Source organism: Gymnogyps californianus, chromosome 18 (assembly GCF_018139145.2).
Source record: "Gymnogyps californianus isolate 813 chromosome 18, ASM1813914v2, whole genome shotgun sequence".
Classification (NCBI taxonomy): domain Eukaryota; kingdom Metazoa; phylum Chordata; class Aves; order Accipitriformes; family Cathartidae; genus Gymnogyps; species Gymnogyps californianus.
The window spans coordinates 6,613,859-6,639,415 of NC_059488.1; the positions used below are offsets into that span (position 1 = coordinate 6,613,859).

A 25,557-nucleotide genomic window follows, 5' to 3' on the forward strand; every position below is an offset into this window, starting at 1 on the left:
TCATAAGCACAGAAATGAGAGCAACCACATCTTACCTGAACTTCTCCAGCTCTCCAGGATTTAAGCACCAGCTTGGCTCCGCAGGCAAGAAGGACCCGGCTGAGCGCAGGCAGGGTGGGAAGAAAGCTTGCTGGGACAAAGCATCTCATACCGCTAGCCTGCTTTGGGGGAGCTGGGATGGAGGAGGTTTGGGTGAACACCAAGCTTTGTAGCAACCTGCTGCTCTGGGAAGAAAAACTGAGCAGGGCTGCTTTGCAAGACCCAGCTCTGCTGAATTTAAAGGATCAGCACAAATAATGCACACTTGGAAAAGAGCTTCCTCTGCAGGGCGGGTGAGTCCAGAGGAAAGGGACATCTCTTAAGAGTCCCAGGGCACTCCAGGCTCTGCAGCGGGGCTTAGCAAAGCGCCTTGCAGCTGGGGAGCCATCCTGCTGGGGCTGGACCCAGCTGCTACCCAGCTGCATCTGCTGCTCCCGAAGGAAGGATGTATCAGAGCACAATGATTTGTTTTTATTGGGAATATTTGCTTCCTGCCACCAGGATGCATGTGCAGCAGCAGAGAAATGTACAGGGGTTCGAGACCTTGTGCACCATATGAGGCCGAAAAGGCTTGTTAAGAGGGGTACGTATTACCCAGACATCTGTTGAGGCTGCGTAAATGAGAAGCGGCCAAGAGCAAACTGCTGAACCTGCAGTCCTGCCCACCTTCCACACGTGGCGGGCCCTGCGTCCCCCCCACGGGAGAGCAGAGCACTCCGCTCCAAACCTCACCAAACAGCTTAGCCTAAGGCCACATCTGCACTGGGGTGAGGAGTTCCTGGCACAGAAGCTGCTACCCAAGCTGGGCAAGGGCTCAGAGCATCAGTCTGAGCTGGTGTTTCACCCCGTGCTTTGTGCACGGAGACCTCAGTGAGGTCTCAGTAAGAGCATCTCCGAGGACAGCGGGGTTAAGGGAACAGCTTTAGTGCTTAGGACAGGTGGAAGGGGAATTTATTTTCTGCTCGTTCTGGTTTCCCCTTGTGATCTTAGTAAAACTCTGTGTTGCCCTCACAGGAGGGAGGAGGCACTGAACAGCAGAGGCTTCCTCCTGCCTTGTCCTCCGTAGGGGTGCTCCGTTGCATGCTGCTGTTGTCTGGACGAGCCCTTGGCCCTTTGGGACAGCTGCATGGCAGAGGAGCTCACGAGGGTTCGTCATCTTGAGATACCCCGGTCCCAGCCTCTCCTCTCCAACATGACGGCTTTCAGGCGACACCGCAGAGCAGCGGTATTCTCCTGCGGGGAGGTTCAAAGCCGCTCTGCTCATTTCCAGAGCTTTCTGCAAACACCAGCTAATCCAGGCTGCGCACGGCTCGGCAGCAGTGGACAGCAGGAAACAGCTGAAAGAAAACACCCCCAAAGCGGTCACGGCACATTCCCCAAATAGCAACGGCCATTCTGCGGCCAGAGAAAGGCTACAAACAAAGAGGGAGAAATTCGGTCTGCTGCCCTGGGAGCATTCCCAGGCATCAGCGGCATGTGAACGCAGATACCGCCCTTGGGAGAAAGCTCTCTCTGCAAACTGTAAACCCCCTGTTTTGTGTGAGCATCTCAGTCTTTCCAGAAGTCCCAGAGCTTTGTGTCCGGCTCTCTACGGGGTAAGCGATTCCTGCCGGCTGCTCCAGGCACGTCCCTCTGCGTCTTGCCACGGCGAGATTGAGATGGAAAAGCCACAGCTGCTGCTGACCGGGAGCTGCCGAACGCCGGCTGCAGGGTGTCCTTGCTGGGACAAGCAGGCTTCTGCCTGCAGCGAGGCTCCCCGGCAGGGAGCTGCCTCCCGTGGCGTGAGACGAGGCGGCGCTGGGAGCACTGAACGCTTCGGTGGCTTCACAACATCACCCCTGAGATTTTGACTTCCATGTTAAGCTGCCTGGCAGGCACCTGCCTCCTGTCCTCCTCGCACAAGGGGGAACCTAAGGGACTCCCTCTCCCCACAGACCCCCACGGCTGGGCAGGAGGAGGGCTGCTGATTTATAACCCCCCTCTGCTACCACCCACGTCTGCTGACCAAGAGACTTCGTGGGACCCTCATGATTTTTCCTTCCTGATTCACAGGGTATTTGTGACCAAGGGGAAAGGGCACATCTTCCCCTTCCCAGTTCCAAATGCAGTTGCGCCAGAAAACCTTCTTTCCTTCAATGAACCCCTTCCTCGAGGGGTAGTCCGGGTGCTTTCCCCCTTCCACCCTTAGCAGGAGCGAGAGAAACCTGCCTCTGCATCCCCTTCCCGCTTTACAGGGAGACGTGCCCCTTCTCTCTGGTGACTTTCCTGCCCAATTTCAATAGCACAGGGACTTTATCAAGGCTGCACTGAGCATCCTTGGGGTGCAGGTGGCCTCCCTGGCAACATAGCATGTGCCCACACACACACACACACACGTGCACACTCGCACACGCACCACCCAGTCCAGCCGGGGAAACCAGCAGAGCGCAGGACGAGGGGGTTTGGATGGTCGGTCTCGCTGGGCGTTACCAGTACGGGGTGGTAGCGAGGAGGATCTGCAGAGCCATGGAGAAGCAGGGCAGCTGTGCCACGCTGTAGGCCACGGAGCGTGTGGGCGCCTTCAGCTGCAGGAGGTAGGCGATGGTGTGGACGATGCGCCCCACGCAGAAGATGAAGAAGTGGATCCTGGCCACTGCGGGACTGGGATCCAACAGGGAGTAGATGGCTCCGAGGAAGAGGAAGGGAAAGATGTTCTCCATGTCATTACGGTGGGCCCTGAAAAGGGAGATAAGGTTGCTCCTTCCCATCAGGCTTCCCTGCTGTCTCCCATCCCTTCTAGCCAGAGTGCCCATCCCTGGGTGCTGCTGGCCCTCTCCTCCGTTGGATGAGGCAGACACAGCCCCCAAAACAGTCAGATCTCCCCTACACACACAGGCAGCAGGATTTCGCACCCGGTGTCTCTCCCTTGGGATGCTGCGCTCCCAAAGCTTGCCCTCCATGACTGAGATGCCTTTGCCGCGACAGATGACAGCTCGAGGGTTAGAGCTTTTAAATAAACAAGGCAAAACAAAGACCCCGTGAAGCTGCGAAAAGCTCAAAGCTGGTGCGGCGCCAGCACGGCACGGCCCCAGATGTGGCCACGTTACACAATAATGAGGCGGTTTCTAGACCGTGGTTTCTCCAGAGGAGAAACTCCCAGAATGGGAGGGTTCGTGGCTTCGCCCCTTCTCGCATCCAAAGGGGACTGGGGAGGAGCGCCCCGAGCACCCCCTGCACCCCCGCGCTGTGCCAGCAGCACCTGCTTAATTGCACCATAGTTAGGCTGGAGGGACCGCTCCAGCCAAGGGAGATGACACATTGGCACTGATGGGACCAAACCCTGTGCTTCATCTAAACGTGCGCCTGCCTGGGTGTCACAACATCACCTGCCACCACCCACACCGCTACCGAAACAGGATCTGATCATGCCGTGAGTGTAGGCTGCGTCCCTCCTCCTCCAGGTACCATCCTTGAAAGGACGGAAACCGGTCCCCAAAGCAGCAGGCTGTTCTCGCCCTCCCACCGCCTTTGCCTCTCCTTCTTCTGTTCCCTTGTGATGCAAGAGCTGCTTTCTGCAGCACAGAGCCCCGTCCCCGTGCTTCGATGGGGGGACTCTCAGGTCGTGCTCTGGTTAGTGGGAATGGATCTGGGCTGGAGGGTGACCCAGGCACAAGGCTCAGTTGCCTTTTCCTGTTATCTCTGAAGGTTTGAGAGGCAGAGATGAAGCCTTGATAAGAACCACCCTTGCCTCCCCATTCCTGTGCCCCGGGACGTTTAAATGTTCACAAAGCCCAGAGAAAATTGTAAGCAATTTTTTCCCCTGAAACAAAGGCCAAGATGCCTGTGCTGCTCTTCTGTGCAAGCTGAGAAGTGGCCAGGAAGTTTTAGGACGCTCAGTCACAGCTCATTAGCACAGAGACCTGGCTGAAAACTGACTTTGGAAAAGAAAGAGGGCTGTGTTTTAAGCCCCCTTTCCTGCCCCTGGAATCAGGTCTATGGTGCAGGAGGTGTGCCGGTATCTGCCTCGGCAACTGCCCCACCAAACATTGGTTTCTTCAGGCCAAGGTTTGCCAAAAGCTTCTCCATCAGAAATTTTCAACACCAAGTGCCCTGGTTTTTTGGAAGGTGACTGTCCCCAGGCAGGATCGGTCTCTGAGCGATGGAGCAGGAGCTGCAGAAAAAGGCTCCAGTCACCCAGCTTGCCCCGACCTACTCCCCCTCTCTGGAATGCCTGGGGATGGGGACACGAGCAGAGGCTCTGGGTCCAGCAGCTAGTTCCCATCACCACATCACACGAAATGACCCATGCTGTGAATGCCAGCCGCCACCAACGTCCCTCACTGCCCCCTCCCCATGCCAGAGCCCAGGCCAGGGACTGGCTCAGCAGTGCCAGGGCATCTGCCGGTAAATGTTACGCCTGAGCCATTTCCAGGCCCAGCTTTGCTGAAGCATGAAGGGGATGCACACCCTGTTGTACCCAGAAAAGAGCTACCCTGAGGGCTTTCAGCACCCCATTATCCCCATAACAGACAGGAGAGCAAGGGGCTTTCTCCTACCTGCTCTTTCCACCTCCATGGGGAGCAGTCCCTACTTTAAGGGCCACATCCCCAAGCAAGGGGGAGATGAACGTGGCAAGGAGCCTGCTGGAAACCCTATTTCAGCTGATCTCTGGGTGTGATTTTGGGACAGCATGAAGGAATTGGCCTAGAAGAGACACTAAAATGAGTCCTGCTGTTGTAGCAGCAATGCCAGGAGGACTCGGTGAGGATGAGCTGATCAGAGCCTGGACACGGAGGAGACTTATTCCCTGCCAAACCCAGGAGCGTGGAGGGGAGCTGCGGGAAGCCCTCTGCTCCTCCTGGCCAGATGGTCCCTGGGCAGAGCCAGCCTCTTCCCAGACACAAGGACAGGCTTGCCCACTCACAGCCCCTTCCATTCCTAGCCCAGGGCCCTGCTTGCCTTCCCAAGCCAGCGTCACCTCTGCGGGTACTGCCACAAAACCCTCCCACAGCCCAGCCAGGACCACGGTGATGAGCATGGTTTGCTTTGGTGTCAGCCATGCCAGGAGAGGGCAGCTGCCAGACACCCACCGCCTCGCCTCGTGGCTGCCCCGTCCGAACAAGCCCCGAGAACTTGGAGGTTCAGCAGGGCTGGAAGGACAAATGGAAGAATGGGGAGGAGAAAGGAAAGAAAAGAGCTGAGACGCAGCCGGGGGCCTCTCTAAGAGGCAAGGGGGAAACCTCCCTCCCGGCTGCCGCTTGCTCTCCCCTGCTCTGCACCTGCCCTGCAGAGACGCCATCAGCCCGGCCATGGCTCTGCTCCCCTCTCGATAACGCCTGAGAAGAAAATCTGACATCACCCTTGCTCAGGGAAAGCACCTTGGGTTTGATCTGTCTTCCCCAGGGCTGTGAACAGATCAGCAAGGACTGACTCTGAGTGCTTTAACTGCACAAGTCAGATCTCAGACTTCCCCGGGTCTTTGCTGCAGCTTCGGTTATTTATTTTTATGGAAATTTGTCTTTTCTGACTAATCAAAAGAGGATTATTATTATTATTACTACTATTATTTTCTTTTTCCTAGCAAGGAAACAGCTCGTTTGCCATCCTCCTCCCTCTGGAGGCCCAAGGATTAGGTGGCACTGGATGTTTTTTAAAGCAAATCTTGCAGGCAGCGAGAGGTGAGCGGCATGGTCCCCCACCTGCAGCAGAGCTGGCAGCCGAGGGCTCAGTGACAGCAGGGCACGGCTCCAGGCCCTTTCCTGCAGGTCACCAGTGATCCAGCCCAACACTTCTTCTGGGTAAAGGGGATGGCAAACCAAGCCCAGGGCTGAATAACCCTGTGTTTTACCTCCGAGGAACTGTAAGCTCCACGGAAGAGGGGGAAGATGCAGAGTTTGCCCAGCTAGGGAGGCAGAAGTTACTGCAATCATGTCCAGCCTCTTCCCAAATCCCCCAAAAAGGGCAGCCACATACAGCACTGGGACCAGTCACACAGTTCCCTGTCCAAGCTGTGCAGGGATCTGGGGGGATTCGGGGTCCTGTCAGAGCAGGGCACGAGGAGCCTTTGGGTGTGGGTATGGGACAAGCCCTCGGGGCCTTGCAGGACTTTGAGCATCTAGGAACGAGTTTAACTGTGTCAGAGCTGGCTGTTGGACCCAAACCTGGGTCCTTCCACGTGTCCTTGCTCCAGTGCACACCATGCTCCCATTAAAGATTAAACTGCTCTAGTGTGCAGGGTCCCACAGCTGAGCTCCAGGCATTCAACCCGTCTCGGTAATTACTTAATTAATGAGCCCTTTAGCTTCCCACTCCTCCTTTGCCAGCAGCTGCCAGGGATCGCCCTGTGGCGCAGGGGGAATGCCAGCACCGCCGCGTACTTGCCTGCGGCACCGCTCCACGTCAGGGTCCTCGCGGTAGTATTGCAGCCCCCCGTTGCGCAGCGCGTCCTCCGGGTTTGCAAATGCCTGTAAGAGAGAGTCCCCATAATATATACGCTTATAATGTTTTCAGGAACTTCACAGGTAGAAGCTTTACCCCTAATCTTTAAGACCTGTGGAGGTTTCTTCCTGCCCCAGTTTCTCACCACCCTTCACAAACACAAGAGCAACTGCACATCCATGTGCACGGTCCTGGGGGTTAAACCCTGTACCTCCCGAGGGGTTTTCCTTATCCTCTGAAAAACCCAACTCTGCTCGCCGAGCAGGTCCCAACCCGGGGGCTTCAAGGGAGCTCCGGCCTGATCCCAGTCCACTTCTCCCCATGAAACCCATTTAAAGGAGACTTTGCCAGCCATCAAATGAGATCACTGCTGGCACAGAGCTTGCAGACACTGAATGCAGCATCCAAAAGATAACCGGGACTGACAGATTAGTTCACCCTACCGAGAAAGAATATTCCCTGGCTGGCTTTTTGGCAGTGATACTGTGTGACTGAAACCAGCCCCGGGGAAATCAGATCCTACACTAAGAAACTTACAAATAAAAATTATTTATACGAGCTCCCCGCCTATGCTCAGAAGCTGTTCCTCAGGGACCTGGTTACACGCGACAGCTTCACTTTGCAGCCTGGAAAGTACCCTGGCACTTTCTTTAATCATGTTACAAGCCCAGAGGCTTTAATCATGTTACTGTCACAGGGCTGGAGCATCATTTAGAAACACAAGGGGGAAGCCAAATTATCAGTTACAATGATGCTACAGCACAGGGATATCTCTTTGTATTTTATCTGAGAGCAGAAATCTCTCCCTCCTGCTCCACTGATGCCGTCGGAAACTCCTCAAATATTTTAAAACAGATTTTACAGACAGCTGAGTTTTGCCACAAGTTCAATTTGGGTTGTGGGCAATAAAGAGCCCAGTTAAGCCTGTCTCCTGAGGCAGCTAGAGCTCCCGGTCCTCCCTGTATTTTCCCCTGTGTCCAAGAACCATTTCCTCCAGCTATTGTTTTTACTCCCCACGACTTTCTGCTCTCCTGGAGCATTCACATAGCCATTCAGCCTCCGAAAGCTCAAAAGCTTTCTGCTACATTGCAAGAAAAAAGACCATCGCAATGATTTCTTCTTAAACCTTTTTCCCCCACCTCCTTTTCTTCCAGACACGGCAAATTAGCTGTAAACAGTCTCTTTCCAGAAGCAGCTCACCTGCATGGCATTTTAGATCTGAAATTACTATTTAGATTAGGATTCAGAAATTATAAACATCAAGCTACAGATGGTAGAAACAAACAAAAGGAGCCAAAGAGAAGCGAGATATTTATCTGCCGCAGCTATGAAACATGTTTTGCTTTCAACTTAAGTCAAAGAAAACTCAGCTTGCTTCAGGAAAACTTTGTTGGCCTTTACAGGAATAAAAGAAGAAAAAGAAACCACAGAAACCCAAGGAAAAAGCCAGAAAGGGAGAAGAAGGAAAAGGAAACTGGATTTTACCTTCTTTCTGAGTCTCACTTGTCCTGTAATGATGGCAACGACATACATTTTTAAAATCAAGATTGTGCTGTAGAACGTAAATGACATAAACACTTTGTTTTCCATCATTTTGGGGGAAGGTGCCACTCGGTTGCCTGCAGCACTCACAGCCAGTGGAGATCTTGCTTGTGTTGCGAGAGGGCTCTGTGGGAGAAGGGGCAGGAACAGCCACATTTAAACATAACACAAGTCACCACTGTTTCTTCGGCGAAAGCCCACAGCCCCTGTACAGCCCTTCAGGCTGATGCGGCAGAGCTGCCGGTGAGCGAACCCCAGACGGGGACGCAGCGCAGGCTGCTTCTGCTCCTCACACCCTGCCGCCACCAGCTCCATGGGGATGCGATGCCCCAAGCTGGGATACAGCCCCCTCGCCTGTGTGGGCCACAGCAAGGCTCAGCCTGGCCACAGCTCGACCTCTTGCCTCCCTAAAACAGCCCACCACGATCCCCCCGTCCCCATCCCCTCCTGTTTGTGCCCAGAGGGACGGAGCTGCACAGAGCATCCCTCGCCCAGCCGGGCACTGCTCACCCACGGACACGAGCTGATCAGCCCTGGGAAGAAGGAAGAGTTTGGAAGAAGGTAGGCACCTACCTCAGCCACATCCAGCCCTGTGCTCCTGCGCTCCCTCCGTCCCCGATCCCACAGCCCACCCCTCCGTGGCAGCGCTCCCAGTACTCCCCAGTCCCGCCCAGTGCGGGCTGAGCGCTCCCGTGGCAGAGGCAGCCAGCCCTCCCCTACACAGCCACCTGCCAAGGGATGCGGCGCAGGGCACAGAGCCATCCCTTGCCCCACCAGCGCCCATCACCCGGGGGCCTGGACTGCCCCTGCACCCCCCGGCTGGGAGGGGAGCCCCCGGAATGACCAGCCTGGAAGCACAACCAGGCAGGTCGCGGACCGCAAAGCCCCAAATCTGCAAACAGAAATAAAGAGCAGCCTGCCCAGCCCCAGAGACGGCTCGTCCCGGTTTTCTCCGAGAGGCTGAATCAGGGCAGTCGGCTGTAATTTTGTCCTTGGTCTAGAAAGTGGCATTTGAATTTGGAGCTGGCTTTTCCCCAGCCATCAAACACTGGTGAAGAAAGAGTGGGATCTAAGCCTCTGCAGGCAGCTGGGCTGCTCTTCCAATGCAAACCTTTAACTCCTTCTTCCCCAGCTCTGGCCCCAGCGCTGGCAGCAGCAAACCTCCAGCGAGCCGGTAGTGTGAGGGCTGATAGCTCTCCAAGTTTTTTAGTGTTGAAGGGCTGGATTTGGGGTTCCGTCCTTTACACTGGGGGGGGGGATGGGGAGACTTCTTTCAGAAAATGGAAACCATCAGAGATTGAGTGGAAAATGAACACTTTCAGGATGCGAGCAGTTTTTAAATTAACTGACATGTTAGAATAAAAAAAATTGTTTCAAGCCACAAAAAAGCCTCAAAAAACGATGAAAGGAGTAGGATGGTTTGTCACTTACAAAACCATCTGTCGAAGCATTAGTGCCTCTAGGACTGGTTTTGTTCTTCAGGGCTTTTTAACTTTTTAACTGCCACTGAGCAAAACTAATCCTGTCCTTTCCAAGAGGGTCCAGAGTAACCCAAGAGGAGCATCGCACTCAGCCCAGGACCAGGCTCCGGTCCCGTCGCTACAGACCCTGTTGCACAAGGACAGGTTTGTCCCCAGCAATGGGACGCTGGTGGCACTCCACTCCCCGGGGAGAACGGGCTACAGGAGCCTTTTTCCTGGGTTGCTGGTGTGAATTTAAGGCAGCTTCGTGCTCTGGGCACAGCGGCCCTGGGCCCAGGTGATATAGAAGTACCATCGATATGAGCATGAGTCAGGTTATATGGGCAGATCCGGAAGGTTGGCTCCTGCTCTGGGAGCAAGCTAAGAAGGAAAGCAGTCACCTCTCCGTCTGGGCAGCATTATCCCACCAGCCCTGACCAGCGGCCAAGGGATGCCACAGGCCAGCCCCCGCCTCTGCCCCTGCAGAAGGAAGGGTTACACCATTTCTTGTATTCCCAGCAAACGGTCAGCGCCGAGTCTCACCAGGGCAGCTTTCCTGCCAGGATCAGCGCTGCGGAAGAGGTTTTGCTCCTGCCACGCTCAGCTCAGACGTGAGCTGCGTGCTCCGGCCATCCCAGCCAAGGGCTGAGCTCTTTCTGTGCCCATCCAGAGCAGTCATCCTTCCTTCCACCCCAGCCTGCCCGGCTCCAGACCCCTGCACTGCTCCCAGCCGGGCAGGGCAGGGCTCACAGCCAGAAAGACCCTTCAAGCACACGATCTCCCTCCCGGCACGCAGGTCTGCAAATTCTTTGCGTTTGCCTCTGAATCTCCCTCACCACGGCTCTTCTGCCCTGATGCTGCAAACCCAAAGATGCCGCACTGCTCATTGCGAGGCGCTGGCTCAGCCCCATGACATCTGAGTGTGCAGAGAGCCTTTGAAAACGCCAAAAACTTGGTTTCAAGGGAGAGGTACTTGCAGCTGGTCACCACCACCCTGGCGTCAGGGCGGCTGCAGAACAAGTCCTGGCACAGCCCGGCATGGAGCTCTGCAGCCCAGCAGTGAATGCCTCCGTCGGGCTGCTTCCCCAAGGGTGGGAATGGGGACACCAGGACACACAACAGCCATGTGGATTCAAACACTGCGGTAAGGGCTGGGGTGTTCACCCGGGACCCCAGCCCTGTGCTGCCACCCAACTGCATCCAACCCCACTCATGTCTCCCTGGAGCTCGGCAGAGTATTATAAACACCATAATGCCAAGCGTAAGCAGTTGATGGCAAAGCCACATCCCAAACACTGCTCCCTCCCATCTCCCCTCTCCATAGCTGATAGGGAACAAACCCGTAGCAGAGAAGGCCTTGGTGCCCAAGGACTGGGGTGATGCAAGGGCCAGACCAACCCTGCAGCAGGGATGAGACTTTCTCCAGCAGCCCCTTCCCCAGCTCTCCCGAGAGCCTGGGCCTAGGGCAGGCAGCCAGACCCTTCACCAACACATCATGCCCTCCATGGAGCCACTCCAGTTTTTACCAGCTGAGGATCCAGCCCACGGGCTCTTCGGCAGCGAGACCTTTTTCCTTCGTGCACCTTCTTCCCCTCCCAAGGCAGCCAGCACACCTCACTGAGCAGCAGGAATATGCACAAGCTTGGTACCACCTGCAGACAAGCCAGAACTTCTCCTGCTAGCCAGACAGACTTTCTCCTCCTTAGCATTATTCAGGCACTGGCAGGAAGCCCTGGACAATTTGCACCAGCAACTGGCACAAATTTAAATTGAATGGAGTGATCAAGAAGCACGGTTTGTTTAGGCGTAGGCCCCTGGGGCAGACCCAGCCATGGGTGTTGTATGTGCTGGGCAGGCTCCATGGTGTATAAAAACCATGTGGGCAAACAAAGTTGTTTTTTTTTGATGTGTTTATGCATTTCAGACCCTTTCACCATTACACAGAGCTGAGCCCCAGTGAGGAGGGCTGGTGTCTGTCGGCACAGCACCTACGTGGATGGGGATGAGGGGCAGAAGCTGCCTGTAAAGGCACATGTAATGCTTCTGGGATCCCAGCTCCTGCTTGGTTTCTCAAGTCTAGGGGTCTCACACTAGGTAGGACACATCCACAGTCGCACCTTCCTGGCTTTCCTGACCCAAGGCAACGCAGCTGCCAGGAGCATGTTCAACCATTCCATTAATCTGGGCGGAAGCAGGCTGTTAATATTAACGGTTTGTTCCTCCTCCACAGATCACATCCTGCGAGGACAGAGCCATTGCTTGAACAAGACCAGGTCCTAAGGGCAGCGTGTCTGTAAACTACAAGCCATGCCTTAAAGCCTTTAGCACAAGACATCTCAACCCAGGACAAGACCTACCCAAAACGAACATCGCTAGCAAAAAACAATACATTTTTTGGAGAAATTATTAATAAGAGTCAGGATCAGGCTTTGAAAGATTTAGTCATCAGGTTAGGCTGACGCCAGGAGCTGTGGGGAAAAGATGGAGGGTTTTGCTGGAGGAGGAACGGAACTGGAGTAGGCAGAAGGAATGAAAAATTCATGGGAGGTGCTTGAGAAAAGTACTTAAAAATAGAAGCCTCTAATAACAATTCTGCTTTGGAAAGATTATGGAATAAAATCACCCTCAGTTCCCACACGCGTTGTTATTTATTTGACCAGCTGAATTACACTACAGTGTTATAACTACAAATTTTTCCACTATTGCTATGCTGGGGAATTTCCTGGTGGCAGCTACATGAGAGGGTTGGTTGTGTAATAAATCCTTGTCAATGGAGCACAGGCACATATGCCGGGGTGACATGGCATGGGCTCCAACCTGATCTCAAAGGGCAGCAGATGCTTTGGGCAATTACAGCTCAGATTCCCCCAAATTTTCCCAAACAAGCAATTACATCCCACAGCCCGGGCTGGGCAAAGAGCCCGAGGTGACCGCTCCAGCCTGGAGGAGACAGGCAGGCGGGTGGCACTTCTCCAGCGTGCTCCCACATGCTGGTGGAGAAGGTGCAGAACCCAGCTGGGATTTTGCCTGCCCTGGGCCCACAGCTCAGCCCACGGCTCCAAGCAGTGCTGAGCCACATTCCCAGCTTGTTCTGACGCTGCCGCGGGTGCCGGTGCCCTCCTTTCCTGCCATTTCTTCCTGCTTCTCCCAGCACAAAGCCTCGGAGCCTGCAGACATGCCCTGCCCCATTGATCACTTGCCCTTGGCTGCACCCAGCCCTGGGAAATCCGGCTGCCCACGCGACGTTGCACTGCACTGGCTCATCAAACACAGCTACGTTTTCAAGTAAAGGCATGAGCGGTTTAGCTATTTATTAAAGAGAAAGGTGCTCCACCTGCGTTCACTCCTTAGCCTGCATGAAAAGTCACATCACCATGACGCACCTTCTCCTCCAGATGAATGAAATCCTGTTGCTTCACCTGCAGCTCCCCATCCCCCAGCTCCTGGGCTCCTCACTGCTCTTTGCAGCGTGCAGGGCAGCAGAAGGTACTGCGAAGTCCCTCAGCAGCGAAACCACCAGCATTAGCATCTCCTAAAACAAACTGGATGCTTCAGCCTTCGACAAACTCAGGCAGATTTTATCTGGTTTGCATTTTAAAGTGACTGTACTGGCTGCAGCTATCTGAGAGGCCTCAGGCATGAGGAATGTAGGATCAGACTCTCGCAAATAGTCCTTCACACTCAGAAGACCAGATGCCTGCAGCAGGAGAAAGCCAGCAGGAGAGGCCCGGGGAAGGGGCAGGGGTGCGGTGGCTCGGGGTCTCAGGCAGAGAAGAAGAGCGGAGGAAGCTGCTGTTCCTCAGCCAGCCCCGGGACAGGGACCAGGCGCAGGGCCAAGTGAGAGGCAGTGGCACGTCCTCCTGCCTTCTCCCTCCAGCTCCATCCACCGTCCCTTCCTGCCTGCTCCCAGGCTGCTGCCCAGCTCTCAACCCCGCTCCTGTCTCAAACTGTCATACCCACCCTGGCTGCAGGGGAGTCACCATGTCCCCTGCTGCTGTGACAGCAAGGAGACGCTGGAAGAGAGGCCATCAGGCTGTGAGCATGTGGGAGGCAGATTATTTTCTCTTATTCTGAGCCTCACATGGATTCACGCCTGGGCTTTCTCTTAGAGGAAAGAATTCCTTGGCTATGCTGCTCTGTGCCTCCAGGGATGCAACCCAGCTGGCAGAGGGGCTGAGGGAAGTTACTTCTCCTCCCCTCTGCTTTCTCCCTCTGACCCAGCTGGTTCAAAAGCCGGCTTTCGGCAGAGCTGCACCTGCCACTGCTGCCACGGGCAAAGCTGGGAGACAGGGGTCAGGGCTTGGGGTGTGCGGGAAGCCAGCATCTCTCTCACTTAGCCATACCACAGCAACTCGTGATGTGTTTCTCTTCCCAAGAACAAGATCCCATCAGCTGTAAACAACAGGCAAAACCCACTTATGTTATTGCCCAAAAAGAGGGAGTTCCCCCGCCAGACTGGGAGAGAAGAGAAACAAATCCTGCTGCCAAAAATTTCAGAATTGGGAAACATTTCCTAGGCTTCAAGCACTTGCAAAACTACAAAGTAAATACAGATTCCCTGGTGGGATGCTCTTGAGCAAGAGCAAAGGTAAAGGATGCTGCGTGGTCCTGCCTCCACATGCTGTGTTATGGAGAAATGGCACGGTTTACAGCATTAAGAGCACTGGCTCACTAACAGGGCTGGGAGAGAAAGCAGATGTTGTCCCAGATTTCAGCCTTATGGAGACCTGACGTTCAACAGCAGATGAGCAGCTTCAAGGAGAAAAGCAGAAAACAAACCCAGGCGGCCTTTCTCTTCTTCAGTGCCTGACCAAGGACTGTGATCTCTTGCTGTGTTGATCCACAGGGCTCTGCTTGCCCTCAGAAGTGCAATGGGGTGCCCAGCTTAAGAACAGGGACCTTTTTTGGCAGGTGGGTACGTCTCAGCTCCTGGGCTGTTAACCCTGCCCTGAAACCCAGGAAGAACAGCAGGCTTCAGAGCTCACCATTTTAAAGACTTGTAAGTCCTGTTTTCAACAGAAAGGCATTTTCAAGCTGTTACAGAGACATGGAAATGCAGCACAAGAGGGAATGGAAAGGTCAGCACTTCATTGCCTGTTCCTGACCCCAGCTGAGAGTGGCTACACCATCCTGGCGAGACCAACTCTAAGGAGAGCTGGCCTTCATGGCCTTGCTGTAGAGCTTCACCCACCACAGAGCTTTCCAAAACACAGAGCTTATTTTTAAAACCCCAAGTTCTCTGCGTCCCCTCCATCACCCCTAGACTAAACAGCAGCAATTCCTCCCACCCTTCCATATAGTTCAAGTTTTCTAAATCTCTTTATCACACATGCTGATCTCCTAAATGCTCTCACTTCTCAGAGCAAGGTCCTTGGCAGGAGGAGGCTGGGCTTCCTAGAGCAGCAGACCAAGGCCTCCTTCTCACGAGACCTGACTCAGACAGAAGTCAGAGCTTCTCGGCAGTTTGAGGTATTTTGACTTGAGTCACTTGTCAGCCCATAGCTATGCTCCAAATGCATGTTAAAACTTTCCCTTTCTTTTCCCTGCACTGGGTGATGCACAACGCGTCTTTTGGGCTTGCTTCAGTATCTCAGCAGCCAGGAGAAAGGTGGTCCATGTCTCAACTCTGACGTTATTAATAAACACCACCCACATGTAATGCTAAAAACACCCTTCCCATAATCAGCCTGGAAAGCAAGGAGTAATGGAGCTGCATTATTTACATCCCCCATTGCCTGGAAGCTTTTTATTGCATCATTGTCTCAGCTGCCCTCTTGCTCACAGCGCTGGGAGCGCTCACAGAGCATGACCCAGGCTGGAGTCACGTCCTAAGGCAGCAGAGCAGGAGATAAGGAGAAGGGAATGAAGCTCACAGGCCCCTGCCTGGACGTCAGAGCAGGGATTACATACCCTATGCAATGCAACATCTACTGCACTTGAAAGTTAAAAACAGTCACTGCATATTTCCCAAACCCACAGTGAGGAAAGGGAAAGGGATGTAGGACCATACAACCTCCCAGAGTGATCCTCCAACTTTATCAAGACCAGAATTTGGCCCAAATGATGCAAGGAAGTAGAGAAACCTCTCCATGCTACTCCACAGGCAGTGATGTTTAGGCTAACCATCCTAAGATTTCTTCCCTGCCTGAATGATCCATCAGCAGGACTCCAGGAACCTGCGTGGGTCCCATGCTTTGATTACTCTCCTGATTTGCAGGCTATGTCCTCACGTCCATGATGTGTGCCCAGAAATCTGCTCCACCCTGTGTTTATCCAACCCTGACTCCTCTACGCAGCCCTCGATGAGAAGATACGTGCTCATTACAAATATTTACAAAGCAGCAGAATGCATCTCTCTAGCACAGCATGTTTCTGTTAACAGTGCCACCAACTCCGCCAAAACCGAACAAGAAGTGCTCTCCCATTAGCAGAAGAGAAGCTGGATCCAGGTGGGAAGGCAGCTGTGGAAAGGGCGTAGGGACAGGAGGCTACAGGGTGCTATGGCCACATTAGCAGGGCTAGAGCCGTCCCACAAGGAGAGTTAGGCAACAGAAAGGGGTAGGGAGCTGCGCTGCACCGTACCACACTGGGGGAAGTTTGTGTGCGTGTTCGCTGGTGGAAGGGAGCTGCTGCTCTTCCACAGGAGCAGGGAGCCTGCCGGGTTGTACCAGCCGTGGGGCGCACCGTGGTTTCAAGGTAGTACCTGCCCCTGTGGTAGCTAGCAATGGACTGAGTCTCTCTGGCCCCATACACCCTGGTTCATCCAGTCTTCAGAAGTCAGAGATTAACTTAAGCTCTGAATCACAAGGTTTAATTCTCTTTCTTGCAAATTTGTTGTCATACATGAGGTAATGCTTGATAATTACATGCGTCAAGTCACTGTCCAAACTGTTAAAATTAAATTACTTCCTGGGACAATAAGTTCCATAATGAAACACAATTTAAATTAAGATGATAATAATAATCTTTTTATGGGATCTCCTTCCCCTCTTGTTCACAGAGGGGCGTTAGGAAGAACAGCAGTTCTTGCTCAGCTTTGTCTAGCATACTCCTTCTTCAATACATGTCTGTGAAATCACCTCTTACTCAGCTTTACCACAGTCCCATTTGCTTTCATCTCTCTTCAAAGGGGATTCCTCCATGCTTTTGATTATCCTAGTCATACTTTCTTATTTCCCCTCAACGCTGCAGCAAGCAGATGACCAGCACATGACTACCAACTCCTTTCACCCCTTGCACTCCAACCATCCTTCGGCCTCCTAATAGCTCATTTTTCTTTTAAATGCCACGAGTCCTCGCTGAGGGGTCTAGGATGACTCCACACCGAGTTATTTAGTACTCTGGAGGGGCTACTCCCAAACTGAAGGAATTCTAGCTATGTTCTTACAGAATACAGCCCTGGGACACTCAGTCCGCAGCTATCCAGCAATAGATCTGGCTTGCTCACCTCTGTTCCTTTGGGGCCTTCTGTACCCTCCAGCACGGTCTCCTCTCTCGCTATGCTATTAGCATGGACTTAACATTGCTCTTTGTAGAGCACATCCATTCTCCTGTTTTCAACTCATTCCAGCTCACTGCTGGCCACAGGGTTCCCAGCTCTTAAACACATATTTTAACAATAGCTGGAAACTAAACTCCTGCACGCAATCTTTTATTTTCGCAGAGTACATTTTTCTTCCTGTTAGATAACGTATCTCCTGGAAAAAGAACCTAACATTTTCAGATCCCTTCCTGACCCTCCATCCTTATTTAACATTGATGAATCTGTACAGGAATGATACTTTCCAGGTTGTTCAGACTAAAATGCGAGGTATAAATTAACAGGTCCTCATAGAGCACTTTATCTGGACATTGCAGAAGTGAAAGAATCAAATACCTCTCAGCCAGTCCTGCTTAAATAGAGGGACACATTTCTGAACACTGAGACCTAGTGACAACTGTTCATTGATCTGTTTTCAATAAGTGTGTCACTTGTCCCTCCGCAGAAACAAATACAGACATACCTCCTCCAGTGTACAGGAGGAACAACCTGTATGTGGCCAGACAAGCCTAGGAGCTGGAGCGAGAGGACTGGCCATCAGCCACCCAGCATGCTTGATGGTGCTCACCATGAAGGGATGAGAGCAGAGCTGGTGGCTACAGCCTTTCTGTGAGATTTCCCTCCCCAAGAGCTCTTTCATGTCCGACCTACAGAACCACCAAAACGAGCTCCTGTACGGTGTGATGCTTTTCCCCTCACACGGCAGCACTCAAGTCAGTTGAGTAAGTGGACTTTGCTAAGCGTCTGTTTGCATGGTCACTCAAGCTCATGCTCCTCAGCTACAAGATCCTCCCCAAACTCTCAGTACCTGTAGATAATTTTAAAATTTGCTCCTGGATTTTATTTTTTCTCTTTCAGTAACACAAACCAACCAATCCAGAAAGAACCTAGAAGAAACCAAGACGACATTTTTTCTGTATCAGCTGAACGGAGTGGTTGAGTGAATTCATTTTGCATCAAGCTAGTGCAGAGTCAAGATTACACCCGCAGTATGGGAATGACCAGCATGGGCAGGGCAGAGCTCTACTCTGGGTGCAAAGGACAAACACAGGCAGGCTGTAGAGAACACAGTCCTCCCTGGAAAATGGGCCCGAGACTGTCAACTCCAAAAGGCCACATGCGACAGGACCACCTCAGGCCCTACAACGCCATTTTTCTCCAGCTGGCTGCTTAAGTCCACTATTGTTTAGCGGAAACAGCTGCACAATAGCTTGTCATTTCAGGGTTTTACTCTGCATTAGAGTCCTGGTCTAAGAGATGCTACCCTGGGTGACTTCTTCACAGTTGTTGTCAGCACCAGAGGCAGAAGAGACAGCGCACAGGTCAGAGATGGACTCGAAAGCTCCCGACAGCAGGTCACCAAACAGGAGAGATGCCTTGGCTATCCCGCAACAACAGCTTGATGTCCAAACCATAGGGATGGACAGACCTGGTGCAATTTCCAGGAAGCCTCCTCACTGCGGTCTCCAGAGAAATCACCACATCCCTCCCTGCTCAGGAGACCTCACTGCTGGTGTCAAGGTTTGCTGGCTGCTGGTGCCTGTTGTTCGCTGGTTGCAGATCCCCCCTGAGGCTCTCTGACAAACCAGGAGCCTGAAGAGGCACTGCTGTCCTTTAGCCTTCACTGGCAAACCGCTTGGTGCTCTTCTCTTGCCTTGCAACCAGCTGGTAAGTACCGAGCCCAGCTCCATAACCTCCACAACCCTCCAAGGGCAGCCAGACCTGGCCTGTCTGAACAAATGGGGAAACTATTACAGCAGCAAATAGTTGCTTTCTCTTGGTGAACCTACTTGTTCCTCAACGCCAACTGCTAAAGCTGATTAAAACCAGGCGGAGGTCTTTATTCAAGCATGAGTTGGAGACAGATGAGCAGGAATAACAGAGGCGCCAGTCAGAATAGCTGCTTTGCAAGACTAATTTTAGTGACCTGTATTTACGGCTCTTCCACAGGAGATGGGTGAAAGAGCAGGGTGTTTAGTTTTGCAAACCCCAAGCCAAACACAGCCTCTCATTCTAGTCCAACCCAAAATCTATCGAGCACTTTTAAATCCTCTTTCACCTAAGGGTCCCAAAGCGTTGGATGGGGATGTCTGCTTAATAACACCACCACCTTATGTACTTTGGATGAAATACAAGCCACTCGCCACATCAGAGCCCATGACTGGAGTGAGGGCACAGCGTTACTCATGCCCTATAATCCTCTTCCTGTAGCAATCCTCCCCTGCCATGTAAGCATAGTGGTTTTTTATTTCATCAAGTTCAAGTTTCATCCCTTTCACACAGTTTTTATCCCGAAATTATTATTTGCAACAGAATTCAAGTTTTAAGATAGAATATGGGCTAAAGTTTTCCTATTATTTCTTGTTCTCTCAATGAGAGCTATTGCTATACACAGCAGACAGGCTCACGTGAGAGCTACTCCACTCCGGCTGCTTCCAAGCCAGCCTGGAAAACAAAATCAGAAAGCAGGTCCCAGACCCAGACTGGAGCCCAGTCAAAGCCAAACAGGAACAGTCTCCAGTTTCAGATTCTGTGCTCAATTTTAAAAAGAAGGGAAAAAACCAAAGGCAGGACTGAGGTGGGTGAAATCCAACTCCCACAGCATCCCCATCTTACCTATGAGGAACCTACAGCACAAGGTCTAATTCTCTTTCTTGCAAATCTGTTGTCATACATGATGGTAATGCTTGATAATTACACGTGTCAAGTCCACTGTCCAAACTGTTAAAATTAAATTACTTCCTGGGACAATAAGTTCCATAATGAAATACAATTTAAATTAAGATTATAATAATAATCATTTTACGGGATCTCCTTCCCCTCTTGTTTATGTCACGGAAAGCCATGCGGGGGATTAGGAAGCACAGATGATGTGACTTACCCAGTGTTGCTCAGACCTGGGTGACAGCACCTTGGCTTGACCCCTGGAGTCCAAATGCAGTCCCCAGATCTAATCACTAAACCACAGAGGATGTCTGCACCAGGAGTGTTTAGTTTACAAGTCAAAACAGAGCCTAACTGCCAGCATGGAAGTGCAACCCGATAGCTTGTCCACTGGGTCTATCACTACCACTTCATACATTATTCATCTCGATCTTGCACAACACAGGCCTTGAAATCAGAACCCAGAAGCAATTAGGAGCAGAGCCAGCTCTGCAGCAGCGAGGGGTGAAAAGGCGAGGCTGCTAAAACACCAGTCCCGCACCCTGCTTTGCTTTCCTCAGTTCCTGCCCCGAGGGTGCCTCTCTCAGCTGCCAGCCCAGGTGGATTTGCATGGTCCATAGGTGGCTGCTGCTTATTTGCACCTGGCTTTGGGTGGTACCATTAGACCCTGAGCTGCTGTATCCTCTTGCCCTGCAACAGCAGACACCCAAGCCAGCACATAAAACACCCACCTGAGCCCCAGTGTCCTTGCAGCACTGGTATTTAAACTCTTAACAGCGATCTCCTCCAAGCTATACCTTAACCTCTTCACTCCTGGCACCAAAACCTACATAAGCTTCGAGTGTGTCTGTGCTGTGAAAGTCCATTTTAGACATGGACACCTGTTAAGATCACCCAGCTACAGATTAAAAAACTATTCTCCTCAAAGCCTGTTACTATGGCAGTCTTGGCATCTCCTGTTCAGATGAGCAGAAACCTCTCATTTTCTCCAAAGCCAAAGGGCTGCCTCCCTCCATCCCTTCTCCCTCTGGACCACGCTGCGGTCTGTGGAGGCGCAGAGCCAGTTTGGCTGCCAGGCACTTAAAGCACTCCCTGTGTTTTCTCTGAGAAAGACCTTCTCCATCCATCATTGCTTGATGGAGTTGGTATGACTAAAAGATCAAATGGGTTTCAGCACCAGGTCTCACCCTATAAGGAGCAGAGAAGTGCCCTGCCAGCTTGTCACCTTGCACTTATCTATAAAACATTACCTTTCAAGGAAGTTCCCACGGGAGGCAAGAAATGTGAGATGGCAGCTTCCCTCACCCACACCAATGCTGTAGATCAAGCATGACTTTAAACACCTCCTCTCCCCTACCTTTCACTCCTGTCCCTACCAGGTAACATGACCTGTGTAGCTCCACCTGCTAAAAACCACTTGATATCAGCTTAAAAATCACATTTGTCTCCCTCTGCAGAGACCATCAGCATTCACCACGGCCAAAGGGCATCAGCAGCATTGATAAACCTTGCTTGATCCCCAGCTGCTGTACGTTGCTCTGGGTAGGCGCTGTACCAGTGTAGACCAGGTAAAGCTCTGGTCTGGACCACCATCACATCCAAACACTGTAAGGTCCTTAGGGCTGGTTATTCATTCTGCTTGTACAGCACAGTGAGACTCTGGTCTCTGCCTGCAATACAGGCTCAGGCAAAAGGGCTTTAAGATTGGGCATCCGGATGGGAAATCCTTTTCTCTTGTTGTAGGGAAGAACCTCTCAATTGCATTTTCTAGAGACAGCAACCAGAACAAAAAAAATCCTACTGGTACATCAGAATTTTACAAGGGTTCAGACATGATCAAAGGCATTATTTCACACGGGCAGATTTATTTGGACAGATATATGATGTTCCACTTCACCCAAATCCCAAGCTCATCCATACCTTTCCTTGTTGGACTGTGCCTCTTCACACAGCACAGCAGCACACACTGACCCAAGGGACTCCGTGACTTTGTACCCTAGACAAGGATTTTTAAGCCTGCCCAAGGCAAATCATGGCTCAAGCTCTTGAGTAAAAATTTCAAAGACAGAACAGAATTGCTAAACCTGTTGCTATGAACTACCATGTTAAAAAGAACTTTCATCATCTGCAAACCTCAATTTTCCTACCTGCAAGAGAAGGATGACAGTCTCTTGACTCCCTGGATGTTGCTAGGATTAGACAATGTTTGCTCAACATTAATGTAGATTTTGGTGTCTTGTGTTATTGCTACTGTCACATTATAGAAAGGTCAATGAACACATTCCAGTGAGTCAGAGCCTTTCCACAGCGTTAGCATAGCCCTCAGAGCTTAGCCAGGCTCTGTATTTGGATAAAGCCCACCACAGTCCCACCCTTAAAAGATCCCAATGTACGTCAGAGTGGCAGCCCTTTCCTGTCACTGCCTCATCTCTATGTTTAGGACAAGCAGCACTTGGAAGATGATGCTGAAATTGAAGCAGGGAAAGAAAAGAAACCCAAACCACACATGGCGGGGGGGGGGGGGGTGGTGGTGTGAAGTAAAAATAAACCAAACTCCCCTCAGAAAAACTCTGAGCATTAGAGAGCGTCTAGCCAGAGTCAGAAGGCAGGGAGAGAAGATACATGTTTAGGTAAAAATTAAACTGAACGTAGGGAAAAATGAGTCTCCCACTTCTTGTTCCCCAATTAGAAACCTTCAGTGAGAACCTCTTGCCAGCCCAGCACCTCATGTAAAACAGCAGTCATGTTACCAAACCTCTTTCATAAAGCCCTTGGAAATATTGAGGACCTTATACATTCTCCAACAAAAATACAGACTTTTTCTGGGAAAAGCATTGATTCATTGACCCTAGAATTCTTACCTGGAAACCTCTTGCACTCCATGAACTCAAGGCAGGGCTGCAAGACCGATTCCTAGTACCCTGTCCCCTGGCTGGAGACATTATGTTTCTTGGCTCACCATCCAACTGTGAGGTATGCTGCCTCGTGATCAGACAGCCACGCTAACCAGCCATATCCCAAACTCTCTGGGCTCTCTGCCATGGAGCTGCGAGCCCGAAGTCCTGAGAATGCTGACTTTAAACCAACAACGTACAAATCAAACTGTGGTGGGTGACAGAAAATTTCAACACACCGAAAGCAGAGTAAGGCCAGGCAAAGCTCTCATCTGGGACTTTCTTCTCTCCTCATCCTTGGCCTTAAGTACTCCATCTCTGCATCCCTTATCTCTCCCTTTGCAACACACCCATCCCATCTCCACTACCTCCCCTATCACAATAGCTTTAGCACTCCGAATTACTCACCCCATATCCTCCAGCTCATACCACTGCTCCCCAAATCCCTACCTTCCCTCTTCCTGCAATCCCCGCGATGTCCTTACCTCTCCCACACCTTCCCAGCACACCACTTCCACTGCGGATCAACACCGCAAATCACAGATACCCCAAGCCACCTATTGCACACCGAACACTTTTTGAAAGTTCTTCTCTGCTACAAATTTTCAGTACCTTCAGCTTGTGGCCGCTGATTCAAGATGACTCACTGCTGGCTGACCACCCCCCCCCCCATGCTGGTCAGGAGGGCGGTGTGAATACATGACAGGATGCCAATTCTGTGCCCAGGAGGGCGTTGAGACGGAAGAAGAACGTGGTCATCAGCACAACACAACAGGCAACAAGACGTTGCACTGTGGACTGTGTGTTGCATGGTCTGTGCTCCACTTGGAGCTTCCAGACAGCTGTTCAAGGAAATTGCCATCAATGTCAGCCTCACCACAGCTATTAGACATCTCATCCATGTCTGGGCCCAGCTTGAACCCATTTAACTTGTAAGGGATAATGAGATAACAGCATGACATGTTGCAGCTGAAGGTTATTTAAACACCCATCTGGTACCTGTTATGCAGCATACATCCTATTGTTGTATAGGAAATATATGCCACCTCCCTCCCACATGGAAAGGAGAAGATGTATAGATGTATCTCATGCTATGTCTTCTTTTTGCATAGATGAGGTAATTCTCCTTCTCTGTGTTGTTTCTAGCATATCACTTTGCATTTCCTATCTGCATTTTGGGGCATGCAGTCCCTTCCAGGCCAGTGAGACCTTGTGAAATGACACAAGATCACAATGAAAAATTTACTACGGGTATCTCATTGCCCCCTTCACACATCGGTCAGAAGAGGCTCCACACCATCCAGGTTTGAAAGGGTGGACCATAAACCATGAAACTGATTCACCCTTTGCAAGACACAACTTGGCACTACACTTTATCCCAGAATGATTCGGGGGTGACAGTCTATTTCAGTGTTCATGGGACCACACTCTGTTTCTACAGAGAAATGGTGAAATATCTGCTGAAGCCTGTGAGGTGAGCAACGCAACCTGCTTGCACCTTTAATTCAGATGTACAGACAAGAGAATCTGCAGATCCCAGCTAAACAGCCTCATTTCTTTATTCAAACTCTCCATCTTCCTTTGCAGGATGACTTTGGCTGTTCTCGGTCCCCTGCTGAAATTGCCTATGAGGCTCTTGCTCTCCATGAACCCCCAGCAGCCATGAGGGCCGGGTTGTGTGGTATCCCAAGAAACCACGTTTCAGAACACGAGTGGTCAGCTCTGCAGATGTGTACTCCTCTCTCTTCTGTTTTTCTCAGGCATGACTCAGTTTTCTGTAAAAGTTTTCTACGCTGTAAATCCTGGACTAAAACCTTTGTCTGACACCCCATCTAGTGTTCAGCACAGACAAATGCAGAGGACCGGTGCATCAAGGAAACGGAGTTGACTGGAAAATTCCCAGCATTTTTTCAGCAGTATTAAACCACCTTTGTAAACCTAGCATTTGATTTGTATCCAGGAGAGCTCTGAGAGAGTGCAGGCAACACAGAAACCTGCATATGCCACTGCCAATTCCTTCCTCTGGCCTCTATGCAGCCTCCGGGTCTCCTAACAGAGAGATTGCAGCTGGAAAGCCCAGCAAGCCCCACTCCTCAGGTGTTAGCTCCTCTGCAGCCCAAACCTTGGGGCTTTGAGGACGCCCCTGTGTAGGTGAGTCATCTGGGCAAACCACCTTGGAACAACGAGCCAAGAGCCTAAGCTGTGCGCACTTCAAAACTCGACGGCAGCTGACAGCAAGGACTCTCAAAACAGGGAACAACAGGGCTTCCCGGGTGCTCGGCAGTTGGCAGCACAGGGCACTCGTTTCAAGAGAGACATCAAATCTTGAGCATGTATTTTGAATACTAAATAATGCTGCTCAGTGTTTTTCCAATGAGATTTAAAAAATAAAATGAGAATTACTTAAAAGTGCTTTTCACATTTTTTTCATTTGAAAAAAAAGTGTTTGCTGAGAAAACGAAAGCTGTCCTTCCCCTTTGCAAACACACTTTTTTGGCCGTGGGGGGATCATGAAGTTGTCAGGACAAAATATCTGCTCTGAGAATGTGGTTTTAATAAAGCAGCTTTCTGGCATGCTCAGTCCTGTGAGTTGCAGAGCTCTAGCCACTGCTGTGGAAATCTTTGGGCTCTCCGATGCTAAGTGCACAACCCACTCAGAACTCTGAACTAAGCCCAAAACAAGCATCGCTATGTTCTTGGTTAATCACCAGACCAATTAGCACCTTGGTTAAGATGCAGTGAGGTTCCAGTCCTGCTCCCCTCAGAGCTGGGATTGTTCTAATGAAACTCTCACTCTACGCATGCAGCAATACCCTGTTCACAACACTTTCAGTTCTCAAGTAGTGTGATAAGTCTGTTAACTCATTAACACCTCCAGCTTACAGGAGACTTGGCTTCCATCCTCTTGAACAGCCTCAGGCCCCACGCTCCAGGAAGTTATTCTGCAATTTCCGTTTCGCTTTCCTTTCCTGCTGACTCAGGCTGGCCTTCAGTTCCTGCC

General features: G+C 51.5%; 1 protein-coding gene across 1 annotated transcript; it reads right to left on the bottom strand.

Annotated features, from left to right (window-relative positions):
* Window positions 1–293: 293 nt before the first annotated feature.
* On the bottom strand, window positions 294–19,939 carry PTGES (prostaglandin E synthase). The gene is made up of 4 exons (XM_050907876.1): window positions 19,880–19,939; window positions 7,942–8,124; window positions 6,400–6,482; window positions 294–2,754 (listed from the first exon to the last, which is right to left on the bottom strand). Exons 2-4 carry the CDS (start codon window positions 8,047–8,049, stop codon window positions 2,505–2,507), a joined length of 441 nt encoding a protein of 146 aa, XP_050763833.1. The 5' UTR covers window positions 8,050–8,124; window positions 19,880–19,939; the 3' UTR covers window positions 294–2,504.
* Between the last annotated feature and the right edge of the window lie 5,618 nt (window positions 19,940–25,557).